The sequence below is a fragment of the Zonotrichia leucophrys genome, chromosome 2, assembly GCF_028769735.1.
Source record: "Zonotrichia leucophrys gambelii isolate GWCS_2022_RI chromosome 2, RI_Zleu_2.0, whole genome shotgun sequence".
NCBI lineage: Eukaryota > Metazoa > Chordata > Aves > Passeriformes > Passerellidae > Zonotrichia > Zonotrichia leucophrys.
Window position 1 is genome coordinate 3409474 of NC_088171.1, and position 12561 is coordinate 3422034.

Sequence of the window (12561 nt, forward strand, 5' to 3'; positions counted from 1 at the left end):
CTTCCTATAGGATGAAAGCTCCCCAGAAAAGCTGAAGAAGAAATCCATTTAATAGCTCCTGCACTCCTTCCTCCCTCCTGGAGTGCCAGTTGTGTGCTGAGACAACCTTGTCCTGATGAAAGCAATTTCACCTGCTGCTGTGACACTCATTTTTTTCATCTGGAGAGTGGCTCCTTATGGCAGCTCTGACTCAATTAAGGATTACAGGGCCCTATATTTCCCTTTCCTGACAATGTGTGCTAAGCAAGTGCAAATGAATTACAGCCCAATTATTTCCCCCTGATCCCTAATGAGCCTGGGTGCATCCATGCACCGAGATCTATGGGACAACTTAAAGAGAATGAAAAAACACAGCCGTGCTCTGCTTTTGGCATCTGGCCCTGTTTTTTATACATGCAAATCGAGTTTCCTGTTAATGGAACACAACCAAGCAAAACACCATGTCACCAACACAGTCCTCCCACTGCTCCTTCTCAGTGATCTGCTCTTCCACAGGGTTCCTGGAAAGCTTCTGCTCCCAAGGGTGGTGGGGAAATAGCAGAACACACTGGGGCATCCTCTGAGGGGCTCTCCTGGTGCTGCAGCTTCATCTCCACCTGTGTAAAACGTGGGGGCCATGTGCTGGCCTCTCCCTTCCTGCCCATGTTCCTCCTGTCCCTTCTCCCCATGTCCCCAGCACCATCTTTAGTGCTGTATCATCACCTCTTATTCACAGGAATTTTGGCACATTCATATGTTTGGTGGGGTTTTTTTCCTGCTTCCTGCCTCTGTCTCTCCTTTACTGGCTCATTTTTTTAGAAAAAAAAAAGTGCAATTTGTCTGTTTGAGAGATGCCAGTTCTGGTAAAGCCACCAAGGACTGAGGCTCTCCCTCCCTTACCCCCAGTACTTCATTATTTATGACACACCAGCATCTCCCAGGTTGTCCTCCAGCAAGTTGGACAATTCCTCAGAGCTATCAATCCCTGAGGGCTTGAAACTGAAGCTTAAGTGGGACAATTCCTCAGAGCTATCAATCCCTGAGGGCTGGAAACTGAAGAGTGAAAGGCCTGAAAAGAGGAAGAGCAAAAGTGTTCCTTCCTCTTGGCTCGTCCGATCTCATCCTGGACGCCAGCGGCTTTTCCAGTTGTGTGTCCTCTGTTGGCTCATGTGGAGCAGGTCATTTCACAGGGGTTTCTCATGGGATCACTGATTCCCGGGGATCCTCGTGTCTCAGTTTGGGATGCTCAGTGCCTGGGGAGCCTCTCACACCAGGGAGAACTCGGCCTGGAAGCCGGAGCAGCGGCGCGTCTTTGGCGAGCACTTGGTCAGCATGGAGATCTGGGTGCTGAAGTTGGTGCCGTTGCTGCCCAGGGAAGGGTGGTGGTACTTCATGTCCGAGCCCAGGAACCGCTCCAGGTGCCACCTCCGCCACTTCCTCTTGAGCTCAGCTTGCACCTGGGCATGGGAAAGAGGAAAGGCAGCACAGGGCATCACTTGGTGTTGTTCACAGAATTCACAGAGTGACCAGGTTGGAAGAGACCTTCAAGGTCATCGAGTCCAACCCAGCCCCAACAGCTCAACTCAACCCTGGCACCCAGTGCCACATCCAGGCTTTGTTAAACACACCCAGGGATGGGGACTCCACCACCTCTCTGGGAAGGCCTTTCCAGAACTTTATCAATATTTCATCACTTTTTCCTAATACCCAACCTAAACTTCCCTTTGTGTAGCTTGAGACTGTGTGTGGCCACATTTCTCTTCCCAGAGAAAAGCAAGGCACAACTTCCCAAGGATATTTCTGGGAATCGCAGCGAGGAACCTCAGAGAAAGAAAAAACATTTATCTCAATTGCTGCTCCTCTTGTTCACAAGTGGAATGCACTGTGGAAGACATTGTTTACCTGAAGGGAATTGGTAATTAGATTCTGGTGTGAGTGTTTTGATTCATTGGCCAATTGAACCCAGGTGTGTGTGTTGGGACTGTCACTGACAGTCACGAGATGCTGTGCAGTTGAGTTGAGTGTTTGGCAGATTCAGTTTAGATGTAATGAAATATAGTGTAATATAGTATAGAATAATATAGTATAATAAAGTAATTAATCAGCCTTCTGATATCTGATACCACTCTCCACATGCATTCATTCTGTCCTAGCTGCAAGCATTAACCAAAAAACCCTGATGGTCTGGTCTTACCTCTCCATTGAGAAAGCAGTACAGCACAGCCACCACAAACCCCTGGGGAAAGGAGAAAACAGGATTTTAGCACTGCAGACAGAGTGTAGATCCATTCATCTCCCAAAGGAGAGATCACACAACCACAGGATTGTTCAGGTTGAAAAGACCTCTGAGGTCATCAAGCCCAACCATTCCCCCAGCACAGCCAAGTCCAGCCAAGACTGGCCCATGTCCCCAAGTGCCACATCTGCACAGCTTTTGAACACTTCCAGGTGCCAGATGTGCAGTAATGATGATGCTGACAGGGTTGTTAATAATTCACCACTGAATGAAACTTGCTGCTCAGAGCCCCATCCACCCTGGCCTTGGACACATCAATGACACAAAATCTGAACTGAGGTGTTTATTTTTCTCCCTTAAGTACAAAAAACCACAGAGACACCAATGTACAGAGGAACATTTTCTTTTCATTTCCTAAAATGAGGGAAGAGAATCTCCTTCTGGAAGGCAAAATATAAATCTATCTTTCATCCTGGCCAGGCTGGAGTGAGTAGATTTTCCACAAAGGTACAAGAGCAATATGGGGCATGTCAAGAATAAACCCATGTACAGCTCTTGGCATTTCTCCCTGGTGACAGACCTGGTGACCCAAATGGTGCCTTACCTGGAATGACCCAACCACGAGCTCAAAGACCAGCTTCACTTCTGCTTTGAAATTGTCAGGGAAGAAAGCAAACATGATGTAGTGAATGCCAAAGAGAGGGATCAGCAGCAGAGTGGACTTGGCCAGCCTCCTGTTGGAAAGACAAACATGAACCACCATGGGAGAGGGAAGAGGGGAAGAGGCTGAGGAATCCTGCAGCTGAGCCCTGAAATAAACCCTGAAAATTTATTATTTCTCCTTGTCCCACAGACTGCAGATGGCTGGTGATTTCAGACCTGGTGGCACCATAAAATGTGACATTTTTATTCCCAGTAGCTCCACTGGAGGTATTTCTTTCTCCCTCCTCTCTTCTTCCCCTCCCACCAGAGATCTTTTATTCATCTCCACAAGCTAAATCATCATCTACCAATGTCTTTGTTTGCCTGGGATTTCTGAAAATTACAGCTTCTGGGAGAGAAATGGTATGTTTAGCTGGGAATAATGACAGGCTACTGCACAATGAATGTCTCCAAAGGAGGGGGATGAACAGTATTAGTGCTTAATGGCATCATGCTGGGTAATCAGGGGTTTAATTAGGAAGAGATGATAATGCATTAAATGCAATCATTATTTGAAAAGTAGCTGGCAGAAAGAAAATGAAATCAAGGGTCTAAGGATGCTTGTGGGGGTTTTGTCTCCCTTGGTCACTTGTATCCTGTGACATCTCCCTCTCTCTCAGAGGTTTCTGGAGGGAATAAGGCTGGGATGTTGGAAATATTCATTTGTCCACCTGCAACCACTCCACCTCCAAAGCCTTATCAGGCTCAGACCTCTCAGGCCATCTTCATTTATTTGGCACCTGCAGGAGCCCACTGGGAGGCTGATGTGGCAGCTTTGTGCAGAGGATGCTCATCCCTGTGCCTCCCAGAGCTCCTCTGTAGCTCTCCCTGGCTCTCCTCTCAACATTAAGGCTGAGATTGGAGGCTGTGGCTCATCCCAGCAAAATGAGAGCCTGCAGGGAGATGAGGAACTTTACAGGAGTTTGCCTTTCTCACATCCCTCACTAGCAGGCACATCTCTGCTCATGGGGATCCAAAATCTAAGTTCTCTGAGGAACATCAGCCTAGAGGAGGAGATGTGGTGCTACCTTTGTGTCCCACATTGACAGAGATGCTGTTTGCAACCTCCAGTGGATTAGAAAATTTCATCTTAGCATTGCAGACAACACTGGGCCCTTAATTACAATATTTTCCCTCCTGGCTGGACTGTGGTGATGAAAAGGACATGACAAAACTTGAGCCCTCTCCTCCAATTTTCACACCTCACACCAGTCTCCTGCTCCCAACACTGAGCTTCACCAGATACTGAGTTTTAGATTTTATTTTGGCATCAAGGCAAGGGCTCTGTGATTTTTTAAAAGACTCCACCACCTAAACACTGCACTCAGGAAAATCACGACCCAGTCGCAGTGTCATTTCTCCCATGAAAGTCAAGCCTGGCTGTGCAGGAGGCAGAACTGCTTGGGGGATTGTCTGAAATTGGTTAAATCTGCTGGAAACCATGGATTCTCGAAATCCTTATTACTCTGATTCCCAGCACACCCCAGACCTCCCTTATCTGACAGATCCACCTGGTGACAGGTAATTTTGGGAGAACATGTGTCCATTAACCTGCATGAACCTGCTCCTGTCCTTGGGACTGGGCAAGAGTGAACCAACATTTCAGTCATGCTCCTTGAAATCATAATGGAAAAGTTACTCAGAGGAATTTAATGACAATATTGATCCACAGACGTGGACAGAATGGAGAGATGAATTTTGCTCCAGTTTTCTGTGGCAGAAGACAAATTCCATTTGCCTGAAATATTGCTGTCCCACTCTTGCACATGTCCCTGTCATTTCCAGAAAACTGCTTTGGGAGACTTGTTTTTACAGCTTCCAGCACATGAAAGCCCAGTTCCCTGCCTGCAGCATTAATGAGGGAGTCAGCAGCACACCTGAACTTCCAGCCTGCAGCTAAGCTCAGACCTTTTGGAGCTGAACAGTGCTGTCAGCAGGCTGTGTGTGTAGAAAATAAACAATATAAAATACACATGAGAAGGGGGGAGAAATGCAAATGAGCTATCCAGGATGCTGTTAGTTTAAAACAGATTTGTCTCAGATTTGGCAGGAGGGATGCACACAGAATCACAGAGGCATTTGGTTGGGAAAAACCTCCCAGACCATTGAGTCCAACTGATCCCCACCTGTTCCCAGCCCAGAGCTCTGAATGCCACCTCCAGGCCTTCCTTGGACACCTCCAGGGATGGGGAGCCCACAACCTCCCTGGGCAGCCCCTTCCAATGCTTCACAACCCTTCTGGTGAAGGAATTCCTCCTGATGTCCAACCTGAACATCTCCAGCACAACTTGAGGCCATTTCCTCTCATCCTGTCATTTGTTGCCTGGGAGAAGAGCCTGATCTCCATCTGGCTCCAACTTCCTTTCAGTTCCTTCCTTTCAGGGAAATGTGGGGAGCAATAGGGTCACCCTGAGCCTCCTCTTCTTCAGGCTAAACACCCCCAGCTCCCTCAGCATTTCAGCAGCAGTTTTCTGCTAAGAACTGTTGGATCCTGCAGTCAAACCCCAGAAGTCTCCACAGATTTCTGTCTAAAAGTAAAAATCTTGGGACCACACTTAGAACTCACCTTGGTGGGATCTAAACTTAAGTTTCAGACAATTAATATTTGTTTTCCTTGGAGAGTGTGGTGTCTTGTACCTACTGCACTGAATTCAGTCAACAGTTTTCCAGATGTGGCTGGTGGCCAGGTGCCACTGTTCAAGGGGACAAGTGTCCCATAGGTCCTGTGTCCTGTGTGACAGGTCCGTGCAAGTATTGGAAGAGTCCTAAAGCACCTCATGTGCCTTGGAAACCTAAAATTTTAGGGCTAGGTTGGAAAGAGATCTGAGCAACCTGGGATGGAGGAAGGTGTCCCTACCCATGGCAGTGGGTTGGATGAATTTTAAGGTCCCTCCCAACCCAAAATGCGGGATTCTATAATTTTGTGAAGTGAGCAACTGATTAATTCCCTAGGGGAACTGAGCCATCTTTGCAGGTGGGAAGGAAGAGGAGGATCTGTGGATGTCAGGATCAGTTGTCCTTCAGGAGAAGCCCCTGTAGAGCAGCTCAGTGAGGGGAGCTCTGTGTTTTACCAACATGCCCCACGTTTGTTTACAAGGCAAAAAGAGCTTTCCTGGCAGCTCCACCTCACTGGAAAATGTGTCCTGAACCCAAAGCCCAGCATGACCTCTGAGATAATCTGGGCATAACTCATCAGGTGCACGTTGGCAGCACTTCTGCTGAGGTGAACAGGAGCTAGCAGTGCCAGGACAATGCTCAGTACTAGAAATTATTTAAATATGCTGATTTAATTTATGCACCTGCTGCAAACCTGTGGTGCAAAGATAAAATTCCCAATTGGAAATCCAGAAGGGCAGGTGGCAGAAAGCACAGGGTCTGGTAATGTAGGTGTGCTGTGATGACAGAAAAATAGGTAATTGGCTTTGGCTGCTGCCAGGAAAATTAAAGTCAAAAACTGGCATTTCCTTTCATAAATCTGAGAATCTCTTGAGGTAGATGAAATTAATAATTCACCAAAACCAGAGAGAAAGTCTCAGTGCTGTGGCTGGGCAGGATTTAAGGAACATATTGTTACTTTTTTCCATCCTGCAGGAAGATGAACTGAGATTTTTCAGGGAACCCAAAAGCACAGATCCCTCAGAAGACAAGGATTTACAAGCAGTGACCATGCAGACACTGGACTCTGTTATTGAATTCTTGTCTAGGAAACATTTAATAAATATCCAGGATAGCTGAAAAGCGGAGCCAGAACAGTGGGAAGAGTCAAAAATAACCTGCTCTGGACTTTTATTTTATTTGTATTGAGGCCAGAATAAATCTATGCAAATAGACATTTCTTTCACTCTTAAAATACTGCAGCTGAGACTAGCCTTGGCCACTGAGAGAGATGTTGATCTCTCTGGCATGTTGTTCATTATATAAAGCCCCATTAAGGTCAACCTCACATCCCTGGAATAAAAGTATTAAGTCAAGTAAAACTTCTAAGACAGTGATCTTTCTCAACAGAGAAGAGAAATGTATTGAGTTAATCCAATCTTGTTTAGAAATCTCTTTTAGGATGAGGAAAATTTGTCACAGATCTGACTGAATGGTAATTTTCTAGATCTCTCCTTTTTTAAAATTGAGGGTCAGGAAAATAAGCGTGTACACTTGGAAGAGCAACTTTTTTTTTTTTCCATCAAGGTCTTTCTGCCTTCAGAATCCAATAAATATTGAATATTCAAAGAAAAATTATATTTGGCTTCATGATAATTATTATTACTCTTGTTTCTTCATCATTAATCCCAGGAGAAATCCCTCTCACCTACCACAAACTGACATAAAACCTGACCAGCTCTTTTAGTAAATGCTCCTGATTTCTAATCTGCTTTAAGCAATTAAAATTAATTGATTTTGATCAGTGCAGACAGACGCAATCATGAAACAAGATGCAATGAAGAATTATCAAGCAGCCAGGCAGGTTTCCCAAAAAACACTTTTAGGATAGGGTTGGGAAGGTCTGGGACTTACGAATATTGGCTGGTTTCGTTGTGCCCAACATCTGGGGAATGCAGCTTCTGGACTAAGATACGGATGATGCAGATGAAGAGGATGAAGTTCACCTGTGGAGATGGGAAGAGAGGGGTAAAACATCAGCATTCTACTCCAGGGAAAAGAGCCCATCACTAGAGAAAAACTCCTCTCACTGGAATGGTTTTTGCCATGGAAGGAGCTGCTGTTTAACAAGCCATGAGCAGAGAGAGCCCCTTCTCTGGGGCAGGGAGCACATGGAAAACCGACACAGGATGATGGCATCTTGGGCCTGACATCAGCCTGCTTGGGACTTTGTGTCATACATCCCAAGTATGATGATGTCAAGCCCATAGAGCACAGCTTTGCACGACGTCCTGGAGCGCGCGCGGGAGGAGCCGCGCGTGGCGCCCGGCGGCTCGCCAGGCGGTGTAGCAGGCCCTGGGTCTAGAAGCCTAAAGATAGGAAATGCCAAGTCATGGTGAATGGGCTAGAAAGACCCTTTTCTGCCTTTTGGAACCCCTGTTTATCTCTCTGTAACCTTACAGGCCGCTTTCCTTTAACCCTTGCCACTGGGCCATTTCTGATCCCCCTGTACCCTATATTAAGCGTTGTTTAAGCCTGGTTCTGGCAGAAGAGCTGTCACTAGGACCCTTCTCAGAAGAATCAATAAAGACATCGCTGTGGAACTCCAAATGGCCTTCTCCTCTCTCTCTCCCTACACGATGTCCTGGAGTGTGCATGGGAGGAGCTGCGTGTGGCGCCCGGCAGCTTGCCAGGCAGTGTAACAGGCCCTGGCTCTGCAAGGGCCCCGTGGCATGCAGAAGCCTGAAGAAAGGAAATGCCAAGTCATGGTGAATGGGCTAGAAAGACCCTTTTCTGCCTTTTGGAACCCCTGTTTATCTCTCTATAACCCTGCAGGTCGCTCGCCAGGCGGTGTAGCAGGCCCTGGGTCTAAAAGGGCCCTGTGGCGTGCAGAAGCCTGAAGACAGGAAATGCCAAGTCATGGTGAATGGGCTAGAAAGACCCTTTTCTGCCTTTTGGAACCCCTGTTATCTCTCTGTAACCCTACAGGTCACTTTTCTTTAACCCTTGCCATTGGGCCATTTCTGATCCCCCGGTACCCTATATAAGGGCTGGTTTAGCCTGGTTCTGGCAGAAGAGCTGTCACTGGAACCCTTCTCAGAAGAATCAATAAAGACATCGCTGTGGAACTCCAAATGGCCTTCTCCTCTCTCTCTCCCTACACGATGTCCTGGAGTGTGCATGGGAGGAGCTGCGTGTGGCGCCCGGCGGCTCGCCAGGCGGTGTAACAGGCCCTGGCTCTGCAAAGGCCCCGTGGCATGCAGAAGCCTGAAGAAAGGAAATGCCAAGTCATGGTGAATGGCCTAGAAAGACCCTTTTTTGCCTTTTGGAACCCTTGTTTATCTCTCTATAACCCTGTAGGTTGCTCACCAGGCGGTGCAGCAGGCCCTGGGTCTAAAAGGGCCCTGTGGCGTGCAGAAGCCTGAAGATAGGAAATGCCAAGTCATGGAGAATGGGCTAGAGAGACCCTTTTCTGCCTTTTGGAACCCCTGCTTATCTCTCCGTAACCCTGTAGGTCACTTTTCCTTTAACCCTTGCCACTGGACCATTTCTGATCCCCCTGTACCCTATATAAAGGGCTGGTTTAGCCCAGTTCTGGCAGAAGAGCTGTCACTGGAACCCTTCTCAGAAGATTCAATAAAGACATCGCTGTGGAACTCCAAATGGCCTTCTCCTCTCTCTCCCTGCATCTGCCTGCCTTGGCACCTAGCAAGCTGAAGGGCTGAAATCACAATGAGCTGGTAATCACTAAAGAGCTGATATCACTTCAGCTTGCAAAGGTTTCCTGCAGCTGAGGACTGTCTGGGAACTTGGACAGTTCCAAATAGGACTGTGCTGTCTGGGACCCTGCAGCCTGCTGGGGACACCCTGAACCCAGCAAAGGCTGATTTAAGGCAGTGGCATGGGGCCAGCTGCTGAGCATGGTGAGCCAGGGAAACCAAACCAAAGCACAAGGCAGGATCCACTCCAGCTGGCCTCTGCTCAGTCCTTTTTGATGCCATAGGATTTAGGTTTTATGTCTTAGATCCTGTACTGCTTTAGGGTATAGGTCTAAAACTCCACAGCCTGTCAGCTGCTGTTCTCCCGTTTTTTCAGATAAAACAACTCCTCTCTGGGCCTTAAACTCAGGGACACCTGACTGTCTCAGGCCCTGAAAAGTAAAAACAAAAGTGAGCAGACTGGGGGTATATAACTTCATTACCTGAAGCTGTAATTGGAGGATTTGATGCCTTGGGTTTTAGGTTTTTAGGGTTTTTTGGTTGTTTTTTTTTTTTTCCAGATTCTGTGCTGCTTTAGTGTGCGAGTCTGGGTTTCATATCAGGGGATGGTGAGCTCTGTGCACAGAGCAGGGAGACAAAACAATTCCTGCCCCAGCTGGGCACCAAGGACAAATGATCCAAATCTCAGCCCAAGAGCACAAACAATGGTGGACTGAAGATAGAAAAGCAAGGAGGATGGGACTGCATGGGCTGCAGCTTTAACTGGACAATTAACTCCAATATGCAAATAAGCCAGAACTTATAAAAATATGAGATCTTGTGACCAAGCTCTCTTTTGCTTCCATCTTGGAGCCATCTGGGCAGAGCCGTGACTGTGGCTCCAGTAATGCCAGGGTGTGGCCTTTGAAGGCTCTTCAGTAAATATCCATTTATTCCCCTTAACTCTGCCTAGCGTCTTTTCCAGCTGTTTAAGACATCAGTATAACCCCTGCTATGTAAATGGACCAAACTTGTAACATTTGTATGAAAAACACATGACCACTGTCCATCCTGGGTGCAGCCCCTCTCAGAGGTTTCTGACTGCCCAAGGTGAACCTTTGAAGGCCTTTAATAAATACCCACTTTTATTCTCTTAATCTTGTCTAGCTTCTGTTTCAGGTAGCCACTCCAAGGCATCATGTTGGCCATGTTCTGTCCTGTGCAGCAAGGGACAGACCTCACCAAGGCAGCGGGGAATGTTCCCTCCTGGGATGTTAGACCAGAGCAGCCTGGCTGGTACCCAGATATTAGATGGTTCTTTTCACCCCAAATCCTCACAGTGCCCCACCAATGTACTCAAGCAATGTGAACCTTATTTAATAGCAAAGGTGCAGAGCTAGGAATGGGAATGTCCTGATGGCATGAACTGAATGCAAATCTGCTTCTTTCAAGGTCCTCTCTGTTGAGTCATCCTGTTACTCATGCAACACAAACAGAAAAGCAATGACAGATTTCTGGGGACTTAGTTCAGCTATGGTTTGGCACACAACCTCTTTCTTTATCCTTTCATGGTCAGTGAATGTGCAAATGATTCTGGTTTTTAGAGGCTCAGCAGCTGGAAGGGATTGTGTTAAACCAGCCAATCTGATTGCCTGCAAAAAGAGATGATAAGATTTCTTCCAGCAATTCCTACACTTATCACAACAATAGATGAATTAAACAGACTGAAGCCCATCTCTCAAACAGACACTTTTTTCAAAGCCTATGAGTGACTGATATCCATTGCATTTCTTGGTTATGATGCACTGCTTAATCACTTCTTACCTACTTTGAGCAATTTATCACAGTTTCTGTTTGTATTTATTTCCTTAAAAAATAGTTTGTGTGTCTGATTTGGTGGGAAGTGAAATTTATTAGCCCCAAACCAGCATTATCTAGATCAACTACACTAATGATCATTGATAACACACAAGCTGCTGCAAGAAAAGCGAGAATGAAACAATTAAATTCTGACTGTATTGGCTTGGAGAGGTCAAGAGCAGAGTGGAGTGTGTGTATGGGCCTGGTATAACCTTGGAATTCCATGGCAGAAAATCCAGGAATCAGGATATTGGAGAGTTGTTTAGATTATTTTTTATCCCTAGAATGTAATCAAAATAATCAATGTGTTCTCAGTGTTTAACACCTTGTATACAAGATATATCTCCTGAACCTTAAACATACTATAGATCTCGTGTATGTATTTCTTCCTTGTACACAATATATATTTCATGTATTTTAAAGATCTTATAGATCTTGTATATGTGTGTTTTCCTTGTACACAAGATATATCTCATGTACCTTAAAGATCTTACAGATCTTGTATATGTATTTCTTCCTTACACTGAAATATCAGCTGTATTCCCATGGATTTGGAGGAAATGATGCATTACCCCCTGGAGAAACCTGCTGTTCATCAGCCAGTGGCTATCATGCCCTTTATTTAGGAAAGATTTATATGGTATCTGCTAAAGGAAAATCAGGAACTGCTGGGTAAATTCTGTTTGGCAAAGAGGAAAAGATTTATTGGCCAAAAGAAAATACAGACCCATTGATCTGAGGAGAATAAAAGGGTGTTTTTTGACTGAAAGCTTATCTCAGGCAAGGGAAAATGCTATCTATAGCTTTCCAGGATGATATTCATATTTGGAGATGTGTCATCTAAAGACTATATTTCTTTCCAGTGAGGTAAGCAGAGCAAGATGTCATTATTGAAACTTTCAGTCTGGAATCCCTGCATGATAAATGCTACAGAAAAATAAAAAAAGACTTCTTGTAAAAGTTATAATGTACATGGAATAAGAAGGATGTCTAAGGAAAGATTTCTGTTTAAAAGAGATATATTTGATTTGATTTCTGTTGCAATTTTTTTTTTTTTTTGCTTCCCTTGCCACATCGTTGACTTCATTTAAGAAAACTCAAAACTAAGTTTAACTCAAGTTCGTTTGATCTTAAGGCTTGGATCCATGCCCAGCAGAGCAATGTTCAACAAGGATGGAAGGACCCAGAGTTCCTGGGAAGTATCCTGGTTTCTATGGTCAGGATTGATCATATCCAAAAAATTAAAATAAAACACTTCTGTTGATTTTTCTGGAAATTGGCCAAACTTCTCCAGAACTTACTCCAAAAATACACAGCTGGAATGCAACTCTGTACTGCATGAAAGAGGCAAATTCCTGAGGGAATTCATCGACTCCCTTTTTATCTAAGTGGAAATTCATGGTAGGACTCATGTTAATTTGTAGTGTTGACATCTACAACTGAACAAGTCATCCTGGTCAGCTCAGAGAAACAGAATCCCTCCTAGCACAG

General features: G+C 45.6%; 1 protein-coding gene across 1 annotated transcript in view; it reads right to left on the reverse strand.

The window, feature by feature from the left end:
• Window positions 1-360: 360 nt before the first annotated feature.
• The window catches only part of VIPR1 (vasoactive intestinal peptide receptor 1), a 116786-nt gene continuing 104585 nt past the window's right edge, over window positions 361-12561 (reverse strand). Inside the window, exons 10-13 of the mRNA XM_064703807.1 lie at window positions 7427-7518; window positions 2820-2949; window positions 2174-2215; window positions 361-1436 (exon numbers count right to left, since the gene is read on the reverse strand). Coding sequence (XP_064559877.1) covers window positions 1245-1436; window positions 2174-2215; window positions 2820-2949; window positions 7427-7518 — 456 coding nt within the window. The 3' untranslated portion in view covers window positions 361-1244. The remainder of the gene's footprint in view (window positions 1437-2173; window positions 2216-2819; window positions 2950-7426; window positions 7519-12561) is intronic.